The sequence below is a fragment of the Saimiri boliviensis genome, chromosome 14, assembly GCF_048565385.1.
Source record: "Saimiri boliviensis isolate mSaiBol1 chromosome 14, mSaiBol1.pri, whole genome shotgun sequence".
NCBI classification, from domain to species: domain Eukaryota; kingdom Metazoa; phylum Chordata; class Mammalia; order Primates; family Cebidae; genus Saimiri; species Saimiri boliviensis.
In genome coordinates, this window is record NC_133462.1 from 64,588,219 (window position 1) to 64,608,768 (window position 20,550).

At 47.3% G+C, this 20,550-nt stretch overlaps 2 protein-coding genes across 3 annotated transcripts in view; both read left to right on the forward strand.

Annotated features, from left to right (window-relative positions):
* The window catches only part of ATF3 (activating transcription factor 3), a 54,970-nt gene extending 44,554 nt beyond the window's left edge, over window positions 1–10,416 (forward strand). The window contains exons 2-4 of one of the 2 annotated variants that reach the window (XM_074385158.1): window positions 4,661–4,904; window positions 7,729–7,836; window positions 8,988–10,416. In XM_074385158.1, the coding sequence (XP_074241259.1) occupies window positions 4,665–4,904; window positions 7,729–7,836; window positions 8,988–9,185 (546 nt within the window). In that variant the 5' untranslated portion in view covers window positions 4,661–4,664 and the 3' untranslated portion in view covers window positions 9,186–10,416. The remainder of the gene's footprint in view (window positions 1–4,660; window positions 4,905–7,728; window positions 7,837–8,987) is intronic. The other variant, XM_010340964.3, reaches the window with a different exon arrangement.
* Window positions 10,417–10,569: 153 nt separating this feature from the next.
* GARIN4 (golgi associated RAB2 interactor family member 4) lies at window positions 10,570–19,242 on the forward strand. Its single transcript, XM_074385157.1, has one exon. It carries the CDS (start codon window positions 14,688–14,690, stop codon window positions 16,575–16,577), a length of 1,890 nt encoding a protein of 629 aa, XP_074241258.1. The 5' UTR covers window positions 10,570–14,687; the 3' UTR covers window positions 16,578–19,242.
* The last annotated feature ends 1,308 nt before the right edge of the window (window positions 19,243–20,550 follow it).

A 20,550-nucleotide genomic window follows, 5' to 3' on the forward strand; every position in this document is an offset into this window, starting at 1 on the left:
ACTTTTCTGCGAGGTATCTCTTCCCTCCCCAGCTTTCTTTCCACCGGATTCCTTCTCCTTCTCTGCTCCCCCCAACCCTCATTTTCGTCTCTCCTCTACTTCCTTTCCTCCTAAACATTTTCTTTTCTCTGATTTCATTGCATAGGTCACGTATGCTTTCTTTACACATAAAACTGTTACTAAATCCTTGATGACGCCAGAAAAAAGGAGAGCCAGAAGATCTGACGTTCTCTCAATGTGCCCCTTTTGGTGTAGATGACAGTCATATCTCCTGTTTGAAGTTTCTGTCTCTGCAACTTAAAGTGAAGGCAAAAGATTGGTATTAACTGTCCCGTTGTTTTGCAGTTAGCATTGGTTGTAGAATAATGCTATAGCATCCAGGCTTCTGCTTTGAGGATATCCTGGACAAAGATGGGGTGTGGTGGGGATTGCACTTACTGTCTGAATGGTTTCAGAGACAGCAAAGCAGACAGCACTCCACGCCCACAGTGTGGATAAGATACAGCAGCCATCACTCCCTCTCTCAGTCCTGTCAAAGTCTCCGGTGGTTGGTACCAGGTGCCAGGACTCTTGACCCCTCATCTGCCTGGCTAATGGCTGTGTTCTCTGGTTGCCTTGGTGGTTGATCCCTTGAGGTGATGGATCCCTATTGGTGATGGAACGAAATAAGCAGTGGGTGGGTGGTCAGCGGCTTGGCACGGGCTGGGCCACTCACCAGCTTCATGACCTTAGGCAAGTCATTTTTACCTCCCTGGGCCAACGTATTCATTACAAAATGAGAATCTGACCTAGATGATTCTAATATTGAATGTTGTATGATTTCCATTGGAGAGAGTTCATGATTCCTTCCTTTTTAAAACTGGCTGGGCATGGGACAGGGTTGGTGGCTTCTAGTGTTACCCATCCAGAGGAGAAGGAAGGACATAGCCATGATGCCGCAGAAGCTTTCCAAAGGATAAATGGTTTGTGTGTGAAAATTGCTTCTCTTTCAAATATGTTAATGGAGAAATGCTGGTGTCAGCAAATAGTGGGGTGGAACCTACCCGGTCTGTCAAGAACCTGGGGTCAATCAGTACAAATGAGGCTCTGGCTGACCTGACTTTCTTGAAGGTTCCAGTTAATTCCTCCCTAATAGGGCTTAACTGAATTGATAACAACAGAATGAGTTTCTCCTGAAAGGGAGAAGATGGAGTCACAGTAATAATGACTACCCAGTGTGTATGTAAATCTCATATGTCCTCCTCAACAGCCCTTTGGGGCAGGCAGTTTTGGTGTCATATTACAGACAAGAGAGTGAGAGGCCCAGAAGGCCTAAGTGATTTGTTGGTGGGTGCTCAGCTTGTGAGTGGCACTGATAGGCTTGGAAATATTGTCTCTGGCCCTTGAAGCCTGGCTTTGCACCTACAATCTTTAAGAGGTCTGGGAGGAAGATCAAGATATGAAGAGTTAGTGAAAGGCCAGTATTGGCGTCCTAATAACATAAGACGGTTAGTGAGCAATGCTTAGTGGAAAGAGATGAAAATTAAAAGTGAAAATTCAATGTAGTTGTGGCTATTAGGAAATAAAAATCTGGGAGCTGAATTTCCAGTTAAAGAAGTACGTGAGTAAAGTTTCACTTTTTTGAAAATGATGAAACTACCAATGATACAACATGATTTCTGATGACTGGAAATCATCAAGCAGAAACAAAATGCAAGTTCTTGGTAGCAAGTCTGTACAATGATATGATCAGCATAGAAAGTGAACTCTGATCTGAGGCCCCCAAACAACTTTTTTCAACGACCAGGAGGTTTGAGGATCTCAACTTTCTGAAAAAATTGTCTGAAGATTTAACTTAATTTCCTTGTGGGGACACAGCCCGAGTCTAGGCTGAATCATACCTCAAGAGACTGAGTACATGAGTAACTAGAAAATATCCCAATAAGTTAAGCTTTAGCCTAGTGCGGAGAAAACCCAGATCTCTACAGATACGTCTGTTTTATTTTCTGAAAGGCTTTTTAACATTTTTACAACCATTTATGTACCCAAGTAAGCCCACCCAATGCTTTTCATAAAAGCATTCCATACCACTGACATTCTTTAGCTTCTTTCATTGGGACTGCTGACTTTACAAATAAGAAGAAGGGTTGGGGATTGGAGTCACAAACAGCAGACCCCAAGCCCTGAGAGCTCATTAAACTTAGCTGGGTGGCAAAATATAACTACACTGTGCTGCAGTGGAATTCAAAGTACCCAAGTAGAAGAGAGCCATCCAGGCCTCCAAAGAAAGACCAGCCCAGTGGTAGCTCTGAATGCCATCCCTGAATCACTGGGTTTTTAATAAAGTTGGAAAGGGAAGGGAAACATGTATGCATGGGAGAATCTTAAGCCTCTGGCTTTAGAAGGCTAGTTTCTCAGAGTTTATCACCTGACAGCTACAAGTATCCTCCCAGCATCCTAAGATTATAGGATTAAATTGAGAGAAGAACTTCAGTTCTGACTCATGACACAGGGCTTTGGTAAAAGAATTACATACATAGTCTGGGTTTCTTTGACTAGTCAAGAGCAGCATTCATTGGCCTGGAATTCTTGCCTCCATTGGGGTGTGTTAGATCTCCAGGGGGAGTCTGAGGCAGGGTGTTCTATTCAGAAGACTTTGAGATCAAAGAGGTTGACCAGCTGCCCTCCCACCTGGACCCCACAGAGCCTCTGTCAGAGAGCCAGCCCTGGGCTGGAGAGATCTCTGGGAGGCTTGGTAATCATGGAGCTCCTGGCTGAAGAATGTTTTCCAGGGCATACTCATGTATTAGTTCCTCAATTCCTCATAGGATATTATGGAAAAATAGGGCATTGTTATAAGCCTTCTTTAACAGAGAAGAGAAAGCCACTGGGAGGTATAATGATAACACATAACAGAGTAAGTGGGCTTCAAATCTTCGTCTTCTGACCCTGGTCTGGAAATTTTGTGAATAAGAGACCCACTAATTCACCCTCCCAGAAGGCAGGTAGCAAGCAGCCTGGGTAGGTACCCTGACATAAAGATTAGCAGTTCATTAAACAGAGCTCAAGTTTTCCCCAGGAATCTTTACTTAGCCTCCCCTTCATCACTTCATTTCCAGGCCCCCCACCAACCCCAAGGCCTGCCCCTGCAAAATTTGCTCTGTTTTTTTATTTGTGCAATATAACATATTTATTTGTTTTTGTAATATTGAATAATATTTGTTCATTTTTACAATGTATAAATTAAGGGCATGAGTTCTGGAGCCAAACTAACTTAATTCTAAATCCTGATGCTGCCCCACATTAATTCTGTGACTCTGGGCAAATGACTTAGTTCGTCTAAACCTCAGTTATCTCATCTATAAAATGGGGCTAGGTCCTAACTCACTGGGTTCTCATGAGGATTAAATGAGATAGTGTCCATCAGGTTTTTGGTCTCAAGGAGGCACTCCTTAAATGTCAAGACTTGCCAGAGGGCTTCCTCTCTGTCTGGACTGGGCTAAAGACTACAGATCCCCGGTTGAGAAGACTGCCCAGATCACACTGATCCTACACTCATCCCTATACTCATTGCTCCTTGAAAACCAGCTGCAGGGAGGAGGGGGAATGGTCACTGCTGGAGGGAGTACACAGCAGGCCAAGACTCATGGGGGGCTCTTCCAAACTGGGGCTATGGAACTGTCACTCTTGTCATCCTTTTGAGCTCAATGAGCTACAGAATAATATAGGGAGATGGGACCTTGGACCATGGGGGCCATGTGACTTGATGACCCCATCCCCATTTCATTTATTCAATTGGCCAATGAGGCATTGCGAGGCAGGCGCTGGGCCAGGCTCTGGGTAAAGCAATGGTGGAGACTCAGTCCTTGCATTGAGGAGCTCTCAGTCATTTACCAGACACAGACTGGGTTCTAGAGAGCTGAAGTGACCAGCTCAAGTCACTGCTCCTCAGTGCCAGAGCCAGCCCCAGGCTCCCTGCCCCCACACCCTGCCTAAGTCTATCCCTACACCACAGGCCCGAACAACTCCCCGACAATACCCATGTCTTAGCACCTCACTTTTCTTTAAGGCCTTTTGCTTCACCAACCTTAACCTTAAGAATCCGTCTCCCCATGCCCTGCCAAAGTCTAGGGTGAAGAAACGCAAGTGGCTACAGTTACCTTTCTCATTACCATTGCTTGGGTCCAACTTCCCGGGGAGAAGCTTCAGCAAAATGTATTTGCTAAATTCAAGGATTCCTTACATTTTGCTTTTACTTCCACTCATTGATAGTTTCAGCTTGATGTCAAGCCTCTTTGCAAAAGAGGCTGAAAATGAGGTTACAGAATGGCGTCATTGATTTTTTAAAAAAGTTCTTCCTCTTTCAGGACTGTTTGAGGCCACATTTGCACATAGGCACACCAGCCAAAACTCAATCTTGTGAGTTCAGAGTAGCCTGAAACATCAACCCTTATAAACGTCAAATAGGCATTTTGTTCATGTCACTGAGCTGTGTGTATTTTAAGAATCTCTTTTACTCAAGATGAGGATGGCATGACATGAAAACAAAACAGAAACCTAAGGGCTTATGGGACTTTCTTCTGAGGGTGGGGTTCTGGTGTTGGAGGTCTGGTTGAGGAGGAGGACTTGATCCCATGCCCCAGAGCCCCTGAAACAGTTTGGATTTCAATGTGTCTTTCAGCAAAATGATGCTTCAACACCCAGGCCAGGTCTCTGCCTCAGAAGTGAGTGCTTCTGCCATCGTCCCCTGCCTGTCCCCTCCTGGGTCACTGGTGTTTGAGGATTTTGCTAACCTGACGCCCTTTGTCAAGGAAGAGCTGAGGTTTGCAATCCAGAACAAGCACCTCTGCCACCGGATGTCCTCTGCACTGGAGTCAGTCACTGTCAGCGACAGACCCCTCGGGGTGTCCGTCACGAAAGCCGAGGTGGGTTCTACCACAGGTGTTTATTTTTTTAGCACTTGTTTCTCTCACAGGCACTGTGTGTTAGGTGTGTTCTAGGCAGAGAGTGGTTGTTGAGAGTGAAACAAACAAAACTACTGCCCTCAGGGAGCTTACCTTCCACTGGGAGGAGACAGGCAATACATCACATACGTAAATATAATATGTAAGAGATGGGTGCAAAGGAGAAAAACATAGGGAGCGGGGCAGAGAGAACAGGTAGGGGTGGGCTTGCTGGATTTAAAAAATTTTCAGGCTGGGTGTGGTGGCTCACCCCTGTAATCCCAGCACTTTGGGAGTCCAAGGTGGGATTATCACTTGAGTCCAGGAGTTTGAGACCAGCCTGAGAAACACAGAGACCCAATCTCTATAAAAAATATTAGCTGGGCATGGTGGTACATGCCTGTAGTCTCATCTACTTGGGAGGCTGAGGTGGGAGGACCGCTTGAGCCCAGGAGGCTGAGGCTGCAGTGAGCTGTGATCACCCCATTGTGATCATGGCTCATTGCAGCCTCAGCCTCCTGGGCTCAAATGATCCTCCTGCTTCAGCCTCCCAAACACTGGGATTATAGGTATGAGCCATTGTACCCAGCTGGGGTTGCTGTTTTAAATTAGGAAGTCAGGGAAGGATTCACTGATAGTGACTTTTGAGCAGAGGTCAAAAGGAAAGGAAGAAGGAAAGAGGAGAGGGAAGAAGCCATGTGGGTATCTGGTAAAAGAAATTAAGGGCACTGAGGTGGGAGTATTGGTGCCTGGTGGGCTGTGCAGAGGAGCAGAGTATAGGGGCGGGAGATAAATAGGGGCTGGTCATATTGGGTCTTAGGGACTATTATAGTATAGATGCACCCCTGTTCTGAGAGTGAGATGGGAAACCACAGAATTTTTGGGCAGAGAAGCAACAAGATTTGACATATATGTAGATATAGATATAGATTTTTTTTTTTTTTTTTTTTTTTTTTTTTTTTTTTTTGAGAGAGAGTCTTGCTCTGTTACCCAGGCTGGAGTACAGTGGCATGAGCTTGGCTCACTGCAACCCCTGCCTCCCATGTTCAAGCAATTCTTATGCTTCAGCCTCCTGAGTAGCTGGGATTACAGGTGCCCGCCACTACGCCTGGCTATTTTTTGTGTTTTTTTAGTAGAGATGGGTTTCTCCATGTTGGCCAGGCTGTTCTCGAACTCCTGATCTCAGGTGATCCGCCTGACTCAGCCTCTCCAAGTGCTGGGATTATAGGCATGAGCCACTGCACCCAGCCTTGACTTATGTTTTTATATGATCACCTTGGCTGTCATGTTCAAAATGGGCAGTAGAGGTAAAACAGAAGCTGAGTGCACAGAAAGGAGGCCGTGGCAGGAATCCAAGGGAATGGAGGGGCCTATGGCGGGAGGGAGCAGTGCGGGTGCTGAGAAGTGCTGGGCTTTGGATCTGACTTGAAGGTAAAGCTGATTTGCTGATAGATTGGATGTGGGTTATGAGAGAAAGGGAAGACTCAAGGGTGACTCCGAGTTTGCTGCCAGCAGAGCTGTAAGAATGGAGTGTCCATTTGCTGCCGAGATTCGGAACTGTAGGGAGTAGGGTGGCGGCAAGAGCAGGAGGTCTGTCCTATTTTGAACCCTGTGGAGATGTCAAACAGGCAGTTGAATATGTGGGTCTGGAGTTCAGAGGAGAGTCTGGGCTAGAGATAATAGAATTAAAAATTGTTGGCATATAGATGGCACTTAAAGCCGTGAGTCAGGATGAGGTCACCTTCTGTGTCCCATTGTTCTGAAGAAGCGTGGAATGTGGTGGTCCCTTGGTGGTCCCCATTTTTATCACTACTAGGACCCAAGCACCCAGACAGTAGAGCAAGGACCAGCCAGCCAGCCTCACCCTTCCCTGTAGCAATGATCACAGCCTTGGGACGAGGTGTTGCTCCAGGTTCGCTTCTCTCTCACATACTTGCACTGTTCCACACTTGACAACCTTGCTGAAGACCCCTGGAATAATCAACATGGTGAGAAGTCTGGGAGGCAGCTTCTGGCAATGCCTTAGTGGCTTCAAGATGTCAGAGCTGAGGTTCCACCATTTTGCTGGCCTTTCCCTCATGGTGGCAAGTGGAAGTGTTTCAAGCTTAGTTAACTGGCATATTTACAGCCTCTAGGCAAAAAGTAGTGGAACTGACCCAAAAGATGGTTCTAGTTCACCACTTGCAGGTGGCACCCCAGCATGGGCTGATTAATGCCACTTTGGTTGGAATGGGCTTAGGTGTCTTTTCTACAGGAGCATCATGGGCTTCTCCCAGATTTGGGAAGCTGGTGCTATGATGCTCCAGGTGAAGACAGAGGTGAATGGGTTTGCCCTTCGGTCTTGAATCGAAAAAGAGTCTGGGAGAGGGTGGCTAGGTGATAATCCTGAGGTCATTCCTGATTCTCAAAGAAAGGACATATTTACCAAACAGAATCTGTTTAAGCTTTAAATGATTACAGTGCGTACCGATAGTTATCAACTTGCCTATCATCCTCAACTCAAAATCCAAATGCATTTTAAAAATTGGCCAACTTTTATTAATATATTGCCAGTATAATTTTAACTTTTTGTTGTTCATTCATGTGTGTATGTGTATGTGTATATGTGTATGTGTGCATGCGTGTATGTGTGCCTGTGTGTGTATGTAGGGGTTTCACACAAAAGTCTAGAGCTTTATTTTTGGGGGGTTCTTCAGCGCTAGGACTGCCACTGTCTGCCAGTTTTTGCTGGCAGTGACAGGCAGTGTATTTGAGGTAGGTGGCATTTCCTACTGCCCTTTAAATGTGACCATTTTGGATCTTATAGGTAGCCCCTGAAGAAGATGAAAGGAAAAAGAGGAGACGAGAAAGAAATAAGATTGCAGCCGCCAAGTGCCGAAACAAGAAAAAGGAGAAGACAGAATGCCTGCAGAAAGTGAGTGCCATCTAGCCTTCCCCTTTGCTGCTCACGCCTGTCCCTACCAGCCTCATGTTGCTATCAGAAGGTTATTTAGAAAGTTAGAAAACTCCCTACCTGGCCATATTTTCCCAAGAAGGTCCTGTAGCTCGTAGCAGAAATGCCAGTTGCGGAATGAGGAGGTGGCAAAGCAGTTAACACAATGGATCTGACTGTAGATGTATAAAAGCAGGTGTGTGAATTCATCTGGTGCCCAACTCCCAGCAGCCTTGGCTGGTTCATACATGTCCAGCAGCTTCCAGGCTGTAGGACATGCCAGCCCAGTTAAAGAGGCTTCACTTGACTGTTTTCCTGAGAAAAGGAAGCTGCCAGCTCTCATTTGGCTCACTATGAAAAGCCTTTCATTAATCTCTTCAAACAAGTTATTTCCTTAATCCACAAGCAGTAGCTACACTTTCTTTGCATTCTTGTCTAGTTCCTAACTCTGCAGCCCTTCTCCTTGGCTTATCCAGCAAGCTGAGTCCCTGGCTGCCTTCAGCCAGCCCACCTTGAGAGACACTGGAGGAATGGCCTTTGTGGGTGGGCAGTGGTGCCCAGCAATCTTTTCAGTGGCTGTGTCCCTCCTCCAAATGTGGACAGGCCAGGGCAGAGTCAACCCAGGTCTCACAGGTCCCCAAAGGTTCTGTTGATTGCTTCAGGAGGGTCAGTGAAAATTAGGAATTTTGTATGTTGCCATATACACTTTTTCTGGGGAGGTGAGCTTCTCATTGAGATCTGTGACTCAGAATCGACTAAGCCACCATGAGTCTGGATTTCTCCCCATCACCCAAGGCCCTTTTGGGTCCAGCAGACCTGCATATGGGCTGTTAACTCATGCAAATGAGGTATCTGAACTGTTGGTTCCTCTACAGCTTCAGTACTAATTGACTCACAGGCCACCTCTGTGGCATATCCAGGGCTTCTCTGAAGGAGCCTCCATGTTCAAAGACTTCTCCAGGGTCGACATTTTCCTAAACCTAGTGCTGCTCTCCCGTCTCCTATTTCCCTCTCCCAACTTGATGAGCCCCAAGGTGTCCCAAGTACACCCCGCATCCAGGCAGCATCCCAGGCCACCCCTTCCTCACTGACTCTCGGTTCCTTTCTTAATGCCTCTATGGCTTGTCCCCCAGGAGTCAGAGAAGCTGGAGAGTGTGAATGCTGAACTGAAGGCTCAGATTGAGGAGCTCAAGAATGAGAAGCAGCATTTGATATACATGCTCAACCTTCATCGGCCCACGTGTATTGTCCGGGCTCAGAATGGGAGGACTCCAGAAGATGAGAGAAACCTCTTTATCCAACAGATAAAAGAAGGAACATTGCAGAGCTAAGCAGCCGGGTATGGGGGCGACTGGGGAGTCCTCATTGAATCCTCCTTTTATACCCAAAACCCTGAAGCCATTGGAGAGCTGACTTCCTGTGCACCTCTAGAATCCCAGCAGCAGAGAACCATGAAGGCTGGAGGGCCTGCGGTGACTCAGCGGGGCCTTTCCATTCTGCCCCAGAGTGAGTCTTGGATCAAGGCAAGTGCATCTTTGCCTCAACTCCAGATTTAGGCCTTAACACACTGGCCACTCTTATGTTCCAGATGGCCCCCAGCTAGTGTCCTGCCCGCCTTTCATCTGGATTCTACAAAAAACCAGGATGCCCACCATTAGGATTCATGCAGAAGTGTCTGCCCCTTGGGTGGGAGGTATGGGGCCACTCCTTCACCATGGCTACCATTGTCACTCGTAGGGGATGTGGAGTGAGGACAGCATTTAGTGAAGTTGTGCAATGGCCAGGGTTGTGCTTTCTAGCAAATGTGCTGTTATGTCCAGAAATTCTGTGCAAGAAAACTAGGCAATGTGTTCTTTTGATGTTTGTGTCACACACTACTGTGACTTTTGTATGCTTTTTCTCAGCTCTGGTTTCTAAGAGTTTTGGGGGAGGGGCGGGGCTGTCACCATGTGCAGTATCTCAAAACATTCAGGTGGCCGGAGGAGCTTGTCCACCCCTGAAGAACAGAATTCTCCCAGTGTTAACACAAGATCCATGGGTGGCATGATGGCAGGTCCTCTGTTGCAAACTCAGTTCCAATGTCACAGGAAGAAAGCAGAAAGTTCAACTTCCAAAGGGTTAGGACTCTCCACTCAATGACTTAGGAGTTGTGTCTAGGCTGGAAGAGCCAAAGAATATTCCATTTTCCTTTCCTTGTGGTTGAAAACCACAGTTGGTGGAGACGTGGTTGAAAACCACAGTTTGTGGAGACATGTTTGAAAACCAGTTAGTGGAGCCTAGGTGGTGCCCAGGCGCTAGCATTATTGGATGTCAATAGTATTGTTTTTGTCTTGTAGCTGTTTTAAGAAATCTGGCCCAGGGCATTTGCAGCTGTGAGAAGTCACTCACACTGGCCACAAGGATGCGGCTACTGTCTGTTAAAATTCTGATGTTTCTGTGAAATTCTCAGAGTGTTTAATTGTACTCAATAGTATCATTACAATTTTCTGTAAGAGAAAATATTACTTATTTATCCTAGTATTCCTATCCTGTCAGAATAATAAATATTGGAACCAAGACATGGTAAACGTGTGTTATGCTGGTTTCTGTTCATTTAAATCTGTTGGTTGTTGAGATCCAGTGATTCTCTGCCCTTCCCTCTCTATTATGGGGGGTGCCTGACTTTAAATTTCTCCGGATGTCATCCTTTGCTCTTTGGGGCATCACTAGATGGGGTAGTTGACTTCCAGTCCTGTTCCTCAGTCCCGGGTGCCTTATGCTCCATTTCTCATTGACAAACCCTGAAACAAGGTACCAAATATATCCTTTAGATTAACAGTTTCGTGTTTAGAATTTTGATATAAAATCTGAATTGTTAGATACCTTAAATATGTTTTCTCTGAATATACAAACACCTAAAATCTATACCTGTTGTTCAGCTTGAACCTTTGATCCCTAACTTTCTGCCACAGAACTCCTCAGTTACTTGCGTTACATCTGTTACCATTTCTAAATGTGTGTCTCATTGTTGGAAATATATATCAGAAAAGAATGGGAAGAGGGACCAGAGGAAGAAAGAGAGTAACTTTAGACAGCATGGGTGTGATAATTCAAAGAAAGGTATTCCACTGAAATTCCTGGAATTTCCAGGGCATATGATTCCTTAGGCCTGCGAGAGCCAGGCCCCCTTGCTCTTTGTGCTTCTCTGTAACAGTCACAGGCTAGACATAAAAACTGGCCACTCGCCACGGGTGCCATTCTTCAGAGACACTGCCTTCTTCAAATGTCAGATTCATTCATGAATTTTGTGCCTACTTTCTTTGACCTCATGTACGGTTTCTTTAAATGATCACTTGTGACACAGACGTCCTCATTTTACTCTTTTAATTGCACAGCAGGGGTCTTTCCTAATCTGTCAAGAGCCATCTGGTGTTAATACCATTCACCACTTCTTTCAGGAGATAATCTATGTTCCTTATCTTGGTGGAGGGGAAAACATCCCTTGCATTTACCTTCTAGTTGTGGGTAGAGGCACCAGCCACCAGCCATTATGAAACTCAAGACAATTTGTAAGCTGTCAAGGACAACAATGGATTAGAGAGGAAGGAAGCTGGGGGTGGGTGGTGGTTACAGCAAGAAAACTTGATGTATATGGTAAGTGTAAATGAAGTTCTATCACAAATGCATTAAAAATAGTTTTGTTTTATGTAGCCAAGTTTATGTTTTGATACTTTAATTTTAAAAAGGATGACTGCATTTATTGTCAAGTCATTTAGTTTTTTTGTTTCGCATTTGAAGGAGAGGGAAGGTAGGGGGATCTGAGGGAATCAGCTTAGGTGGCGCCACCACCAATGTCAAGCCCCCTGTTTGAGTGTCTGCACTGAGCTCTCTCCTGCTGGCAGTGGTGGTGTCACACTGCCAGGGTGTGGAAAGCCACCCTCTTTCCCCTCTCTTGCCTTCCTCCTGCCCCTTTGGCTTTCCCTGAGAGCTGCCTGACACCTGTTTCAGAGTCAAGAGCTTTTAAAGGGTTCTGGCCCAGAACAAGTTCTGGAATTGAATCTTTCCACTTTCTGTTAACTAAAATACTATTTTCCATTTGTATCCTAATTTCTCCCATGGGCTTTGAATAAACCCTCAACACTCCAACCCATATCAAGCTTTCTCCTCTCTTCCCTGTTCCATACCCTTTGGTTGGGTTCATGTACTGTTTTCTCTCTGGAGTGAACATGTTTCCAATTAGAATCCACCTGAAAGGAGGTCACATTTGCCTATTGAGCATCCTGTGTTCTTGTGGTGGCTCTAACTCCAGAAGCTTTCAAAGGTCTCATCAAACACTGCTTTCAGGAAGGAATTTACACTGAGGTTAAAAGGATAACACTTTACAGGTGTTATCCCATTTAATCCTCAACAACTGCTATCCCCATTTTACAGATGAGGGCGTGGAGAGCTCACTAGCTTGCTCGAGGTCTCACAATGGATCTTTCCAAAGTTGAAGCCTATTAGTTTTTTCAACCACAATGGTTTCAAACAAGAGTATATACATTTGTGTGTGTGTGTGTGGTAAAATATACATAAAATTTGCCATTGTAACTATTTTGAAGTATACAATTCAGTGACATTAGTACATTCACAATACTATGTAACCACTACTATCTAGTTCCAGAACCTTTTCGTTGTCCCCAAAGGCAATCCTGGATCCATTAAGGAGTCACTCCTCATTCCCCCTCCTTCCAGCCTCTGGAAGCCACTAATCTGTCTCCTGTTTCTATGGACTTGCCTATGCTGGATTTCATGTAAATAGAATCATACAATATGTGGCCTTTCACAATTATGGCTGGCTTCTTTCACTTAGCATAATGTTTTGAAGTGTCAGCCTATAGTATTATGTAATAGTACCTTATTTCTCTTCATGGCTGAATAGTATTCTGTTGTATGGATACTCTACATTTTGTTTATCCATTCGTTAGTGGATGGACAGGTGTGTGTATGTTAAGAAAGAGCTAGCCTTTATCTTCAAGGACTGAATCTCTAAGGTAGGATTTCGGGCCTAACATCAAATTGGGAGAAAAGAGAGTTGGAAGCAGGGACTCCTTGTCAGAAATTCAGGTAAGAGTTTGGAAATTACTTATTCCTGGGCTAGCTCTGTGGGTATGGCAAGGCAGGAGGTATAGTGGCACCTGTTCCCCATTGGTGTAAATGGTTTCCAAACTACTTCTGCATGGTAGACAGGTTAGTAGAGGGGGGCCTTCGATAGGCTCCTGGAATGTAAGCTCACATCTTCCATCCTACCCTTTTCTCCCCGCATTTCACAGGGTAGGGGGTAAGAAGAGTGGGAGGTAAACACGAGGTGCTTTGAGAGAATATCTGGACTCCCTGACACAGGATATTGGTACAAGCCGGAAGGGAGGAACAGAGGTGGCCCCCTTAATTTAATCCCCAACTCAGCCCAGCCCCTTCCTGAAGTGGTTGTCCTGGATTCTCGGTAACATGCATACACACGTGTGCGTGTGCACGCACACACACATGTGTGCACACACATGCAGAGAATTAATTATGCAACTATTTGGCTTCCCCAAGCTTTTTGTAAGTTCTGTAGTGGTTCAGAAGAAAGACTTTAAAAGTAGCAAGACCTGTATTCAAATAATGCCTCCATTGCCTAGGAGGTTATCTACAAATGTAGTTAAGTTACACAATTTCAGTTTTTTACACGTAAGATCAGAAGAGTTGCAATAGTATCAAACTGGAATGGAGTTTGATACATAGTATGCGGCCTAGGAGAAGCAATCTCTCATGTTACTATTAAAGGTTATTATGAAAGATGTCCATCCTTAGCATGAACTGAGATTTTATGGAGGAGTGGGCTGAGAACCAAGACTGCCAATTCTAGGTTAAAAAAAAAAAAAAAAAATTAAACCAGCCCTGCGTGGTGGCTCATGCCTGTAATCCCAGCACTTTGGGAGGCTGAAGTGGGCAGAGCACAAGGTTAGGAGATGGAGACCATCCTGGCCAACATGGTGAAACCCTGTTTCTACTTAAAAAAAAATACATACATTAGCTGGGTGTGGTGGTACAGACCTGTAGTCCCAGCTGCTTGGGAGACTGAGGCAAGAGAATTGCTTGAACACGGCAGGTGGAGATTGCAGTGAGCTGAGATTTCACCACTGCATTCTAGCCTGGAGACAGAGTGAGACTCCATCTCAAAAAAAAAAAAAAAAAAAAAAAAATTAAACCATGTACTCAAATGTTCAAATGTATCCCATCATCTTGCGTTCCTATTGACCCCATGTAGTTGCTGAATCTTTTGAATTGGGGATGAGGAAGGGAAGCAACCACACAACATTTTCTCACTTGAAAAATGTTTATTTTGGCACCCACCCAAGTATCTGGCAGTGAGGGGCTGTCCTTTATGAGGGCAATGGAGTATCAGTGAGAGGATGGTGGCCCTGGCCTGGGGGATGAGAACAAAGGGGTATGTGACAGCGACAGGTCACAAAGGGAAGCAGAAGATAAATATGGCTGCAAAGGGGGTTTAGGCAGAGAGGGTGATCACTTCCTGTCACTAGGACTACAGTTTGTAGACTCAGGGAGAGTCTGAAACTCTCGCGGAGAGTCTACAAACTGTAGTTAAAAAAATCAGAGGCAGAGGTGAGGGGGTTAGACCCAGAAGAAAACCTCTCTGGAGCCCACCCTGCATCTCTACATCTTGGAAGAGTCTGGAGTCCAGGTATCCTACAGGATCCCGCACAGCAATCATCGTGCTCCCACCCCCACCCCAGCCTCTGGGAGGCTCTGAGGCAACGGCAGGGGCCTGTGGGGTGGGGTGGGATTGAGAGACCAGCTGCAGAGCCATCTTTATGACCCAGGGGCATCACTGGTTCCTCATCTGCCACCAAGGCCAAGGAAGACACAGAGACCTGCCTCACCAGCGCTGCCCTTGTGCTGAGACAGCCATGAACAGTGATTCTCTGCTGCCATATTATACGGCCCAGAGTGGCTCCGGCATGAGCATGTTCAACACCACCATGGGGAAACTGCAGCAACAACTTTACAAGGGAGAGTATGATATATTCAAATATGCACCAATATTTGAGAGTGACTTTATCCAGATCACCAAACGGGGAGAAGTGATTGATGTGCACAACCGTGTCCGTATGGTGACCATGGGCATTGCGCGTACCAGCCCCATCCTCCCACTCCCAGACGTCATGCTGTTGGCGCGACCGGCCACTGGCTGCGAAGAGTATACTGGACATGGCAAGGCCACCAAGAGAAAAAAACGCAAGGCAGCAAAGACCTTAGAGCTCACCAGGCTCCTCCCCCTGAAGTTTGTAAGGATCTCTGTTCACGACCATGAGAAACAACAGCTGCGCCTGAAGTTTGCCACTGGCAGATCTTGCTATCTGCAACTGTGTCCTGCTCTCGACACACGGGATGACCTGTTTGCCTATTGGGAAAAGCTAATTTACCTCTTGCGGCCACCCATGGAGAGTAACAGCAGTACCTGTGCCATTCCAGCTGAAGACGTGATGTGCATGCCTGTGTTTGAGGAAGAGAGGAGGAGTCTGGGAGCTGTGGATCTTCAAGGAAAGGGGGATCCGGACCAGGTCAGCATCCGGAGCCTCCACGTGGTCTCTGAGGTATGTGGGGCCACCTCTGCTGCTTATGCTGGAGGGGAGAGACTCCAACATGACTTTCACAAACTCACTGACAATCTCAATGTATCTACCCCTAAAACATCTACAGAGCTTGCTGAGGAGACAGCAACAGGGGCGACTAAAGAGGCAGCAGCAGCAGGGGCAGCTGCAGGGGCAGCAACAGGCAGCATAGCAGGTGCCTTGAGTGTGGCAGCAGCCAAGTCTGCCCCTGGACAGGTGAGTGCAGCCATTGCCGGGGCGGCCACCATAGGTGCAGGAGGAAGCAAAAGCAACGTGGCCCTTGCAGGAATTGCCAGCATGGCTCCAAAGAGCATGGAGGTGGCTGTGGCAGGGGCTGTAGGCAAGTCCTTAGAGTGCATTTCCAGCGCATCCACAAGCCTTTCCCCAGAGGGCAGCGTGACTCTGGCCATCGCAGGAGTAGAACCGACCAGCAGGACTGCTGCAGAAACAGACACGGATGCAGCAGCAGGACCTCCCCTCTCCACCCAGCAGAGCAAGAGCAACCTGAGTGGACAGCATGGAATGGAGCGAACCCAGGCCAGAGCTGAAGCCCGCAAGGAGAGGAGGGAAAGAAAGGAGAGACGGGAAAAGGACAGGGCTCTCAGACGGAGTTCCCATCGCCGCAGGACAGGTGAAAGCCGCCACAAGACAAGGGGGGACAAGACTGCCCGAAAGTCCTCCAGCAGGTCCGCATCCAGCCACAGAGCCAGTAAAGATGACAAAAAGAAGAAAGGCCATGGCAGCCCGGGGAGCGGCAGGCATGGGGGCTCGCATAAAGGCACCAGCCACATGCCCATCTTGAAGGAGTCCAGGACCTCTCCCAAATCCGGGAGGAGCTTATCGACCACCAGTTCCGGTTCTGGCAAGAGACTCGGCAGGATCAGCTCTTTCCTGAAGAACGTCAGAGCCAACCTTACTACAAAAGCAGTGGGTGCACCACATGGCAGAGATGTGGACATCATGGCTAAGACGGTAGAGAGGAGCACCATGGTGGCCATTGCCGAGACAGCAGAGGGTGGCCAGGGGCAGGAGGTGGTTGGTTCTATGACATCTGACATTATGGAGACAGTGACCTTTGAAGCCCATTAAATAGGACCCTGAGCTGGAAGCTGCAAAGTGGTCCAGAGCTCACGGGAGTGTCCCTGGAAAGCCTATTCCAGCATTCTTTACTGCCGTTTAAATAAAGAACCATACATCTGAGAATGGCTTCATGGCTGAATTTTTGTATCCCGCAGCCCAGTAGCGACCTCACAATGGATTCTGTGATGTCAACTGTGCTGCAGCCTAAGACCCCAGGAGCCAGTCAAGGCGAGCCCCACCTCACACTCATGCTCAGCAGAGCCCAGATGAGTGCTCCAGCTTTCCTAACCTCTTCCTGGCTTTGGTTCCCAGGACTATGGTCCAGCATCTCCCTATCCTTTTTATAAACTTGCCGCCCCCAACTCCGGAAGATCCATAGACAAAGCGAGAACAGAACTCTTGCCCCCTTGGACTATTGAGGGGAGGGAGTAAGGGAGCAGCAGCATGTGCTGGCAACCAGAGCAGGGAGGAGCATTGCCTAGACTTAGCAATCCCACTCCTAAGTATACCCCTGAGAAACACACATGTTCCAGCAGACAGCCATGAGGATGTTTATAGCAAAATAATACTGGAAACTGTCTAAATTTCCATGAACAGAACTGAGAAGGTTATATGCAGCGACAAATCAATGGCAGCTACACAGTTAAGCATGGATACATTTTGCTTATCACGTTAAAAGTTTTTAAAAGAGCAAACTGCTCTTTTAAATAAGATATAATTCTAAACAACAAGACAAGATCAAATACAAATAATATGATACATGTTTGGTAAAGGGGAACAAATCGGGACAGTGGTTTTCCCTGGGGTGGAAAGGCAAGAGATTGGACGAAGGAGGCGAACACAGGCTTTCACTGGTGTCGGGAATTGTTTCAGTTCTTAAGCAAGGAGGTAGGCACAAGGTTGTTTATGATTTTGCTGGGTTTTGTATTTTAATACCTCTGGAATCAGAATGGTCCTACAATCACCATGGCAATTCTGATTGCCCCAGACATATCTTCACCAATTCCTTCTCCTTAATCCTTTCATTTTTATGTATGCACAAAAGTGATCTAAGCCTGAAAGGCTCATTTTGTTAAGGTTCACAGGTGAATGCCATTATTATAAAAAGCCTTGGGAAAGAAAGAATGGTATTCCTATTTTACAGAAAAGGACATTGTGGCTCAAGAGGATAACTTGAGAGGGACAGAGAGGGACCTTTGCCCACTTCTTAATGCAAAGGCCTGTCTCAGACGTGGGAAGGAGGCAAAGCCAGCAAATCCAAGGAGAATTGGGCAACGCAAACGTAACCTGAGACTTACCAGGTTCCTACCACCGTAGTTTAAATCTGTATGGAGATGAGCACCAAAATTCCTGGATTGAGAGGAGGGGATGTGGGGGCAGGGGAGCTGCCTGGTGGTGAGCCGCTGTGAACTGGCTTTGGAACTTCAATGAGCTCATAGTCCTTAGCTGGCCTTATCTCAAGAGTGTCCAGACCACCCTTAAGCCGTGTCTGGCTCCCAGGCTTCGCTCCCCAGCTTCTGCCTCAGCTATAAACAGACCTCCCTCCTGGAATTCCAGGCCTTGCTCCCCACGAGGGATCGCTTCTGACGGGGGTTGCATCTCTTTGCAGCCCAGTCCTCCCTGAGCTGCTAATAAAACGCTTAAATGTCAGGCTCAGAATGGTTTCTCCATACCCAATCTTCAGGAAATTTCTTCTGCTAGGATTCCAAAAGCAATTAAACCACACATGAGGGGGTTATGGGTTAGGTCACAGCATCCTTACTACTTGGACCTCCATGGTTAATTCCTAAAGGTACTTTTGAGAAAAGTCATAGACTTCATTACACAGGTAAGGAGAGGTCTCTTCTGTCCATAGAGGGAATCGTAGGCATGGACTGGGGGCAGGAATCCATGAAAGAAAGGGGGTTGAGACAGAAAGAAGGCCCGAGACCTACACACAACCACCATTTCCTTCTGCAAAACAAGGCTCCTGACCCCAGGATGAGGAATTGTTGGAGTGAGTCAAGTTATTCTTAAGAAAGGGGGCAACATGCCAAAGATTAGATATGAATTGGCTCTGAGGAGAACCACCTCAGAATCATTAACCCAGAGCTCTAGAGAAGACAAGGGGGGCTGCAGGGAGGTGAATTAATGGCTTACTCTTGGCCAGCTTTTCCCTTGAACCAAGGTGGGGAAATCACAAAAAGATCACATCTCATTCCTTTAATCTTCTGATTTCCACACAGGCAAGTGTAGGTAAACACTAGAAGACAAAAATGCAATAAAAATATTTGTACAGCCCCTAGCAGTTTATAATACCCTTTCATTGTGTGTTCTCTTCTGATTCTCACATCTCTCCATTTTACAGATCAACAAACTGGAGTTCAGGTCATCGAAAGGACTTGCTTAAGGTGGGAGGTGATGGGGCAGAGGGAGCGACTCCAGTGCAACAGCTTTCGGGCAGCACCGACGTGTGTTGGCCACAGGTCCCACGTGAAGGTACAGGGCCAGTGGAGGACACAGGACAGGCGTGTGTGAGTAATGACTACAATTCTGAGTGACAGATACAATGAGAGACACATGTTAAGGGAACAGGATTTGTTCAGAGGAAGAATACTGGGACCCGGTCAGGAAAGGCTTTGCAAAGGAAGTGGCAGTTTTGAAGGATAAATAGGGCTGTGCCTGGTGACGAAAGAACGGGGAACAAGGGTAAAGGTGGAGGAGGGGTGGGGCGAGGGGTGGAGAGAGGGAATTGGGCCATGGAGAAGAATGCGTGCAAAGTACAAAGGCTTGAAACATCACAGTGTGTTGGGGCGATTTCTGGGTGGGAGGGCCAGGGGACAGGAGGGACACAGGGCAGGAAAATCAAGCAGCTGGATCTTGGGGCCATGGGGTGCTGTGTGGACGTCGGGCTTTTGGGAGCCATTGGAGGCTGATGTTGGAGGGAGTGAGGGCTGTCTGGCTCCAGGGTGGAGACTTGATGGGCAAGGGGCTCCCTGGAGCCCGGGACCCTTCAGAAAGCTGTTGCACTAATCCTGGCCAGAGATGGGAGGCCCTGAACCTCGCTGGCTGTGGGGAGACCAGGAGGAAGAGTCAAGAGGTGTTGAAAAGATGAAACAGGACAATTGTCCTTTCCATGCCCTGACAGATGGGGCACACAGAGGGTAGGCCTGGCACCCTCCTAAAGGAAGCAGAACTGACAAAAGTAGAGGCATCTTCCCTCTACCTTGACTGTTCTGTAAAGGGGGCGGCCTGCAGAGAAGCTCATGGCAAGCAAGGAGGAAGATGTTAAGGTGTGGGACGACAGCTTCTAGACCCATGAGGGGCAAAACACAAGGGTAAGGCAGCCGGGTGGGGCTGTGGGGCTTCAGCACCAGAGACCTCCAAGAGAAGAGGCCTCCCAAATGCTTCCTTTCTCATCTCCTGGGAGCTGGGGTCAGATGTTCCCAATGGGCCTTTCTCCGTGGGGCATGAGTCGCCCAGTAGAGCCCCTGCTGGCCATATGCTGTTACTGCAGGTCAGGGCTAGAAGGAGGGGAGCCAGGACTGAGGCTGAGACAGTCACCCTTTCCCTTTGTCACACCAGTCAGCCTTGTGCTGATTCACCTGTAATCAGCCCAATCCCTCGGCCCGCAGCCACCCCTGAGCAGACAGCCACCAGAGCTAGGAGCTGATAAAGATGAGTCTCATCCAGGCAGCATGGCTCTAGTCTCCTGGCAGTGAGGTGACAGTGTATAGAATGGCGGCAGGACAGGTCCTCTGAGAGGCTGGAATCCCAACTCAAGGAGACAATGAGTGACTGCCAAGAGTCTGGGTGGGGTGGACGCTTGGTGTCAGGGTCCCTCTGCAACGTGGTGGTTATTTGAGAAACAATTGTTGAGCACCTACTGTAGGCCAAGATGGGAAATCAGGCACCGTGGAGATGCCGCCACACACAGCAGTAACACAAACCCAAGAGAGGAGTGGCTCTCAGGCAGTGTGCAGAAGGAGACTTTGCGGAATAG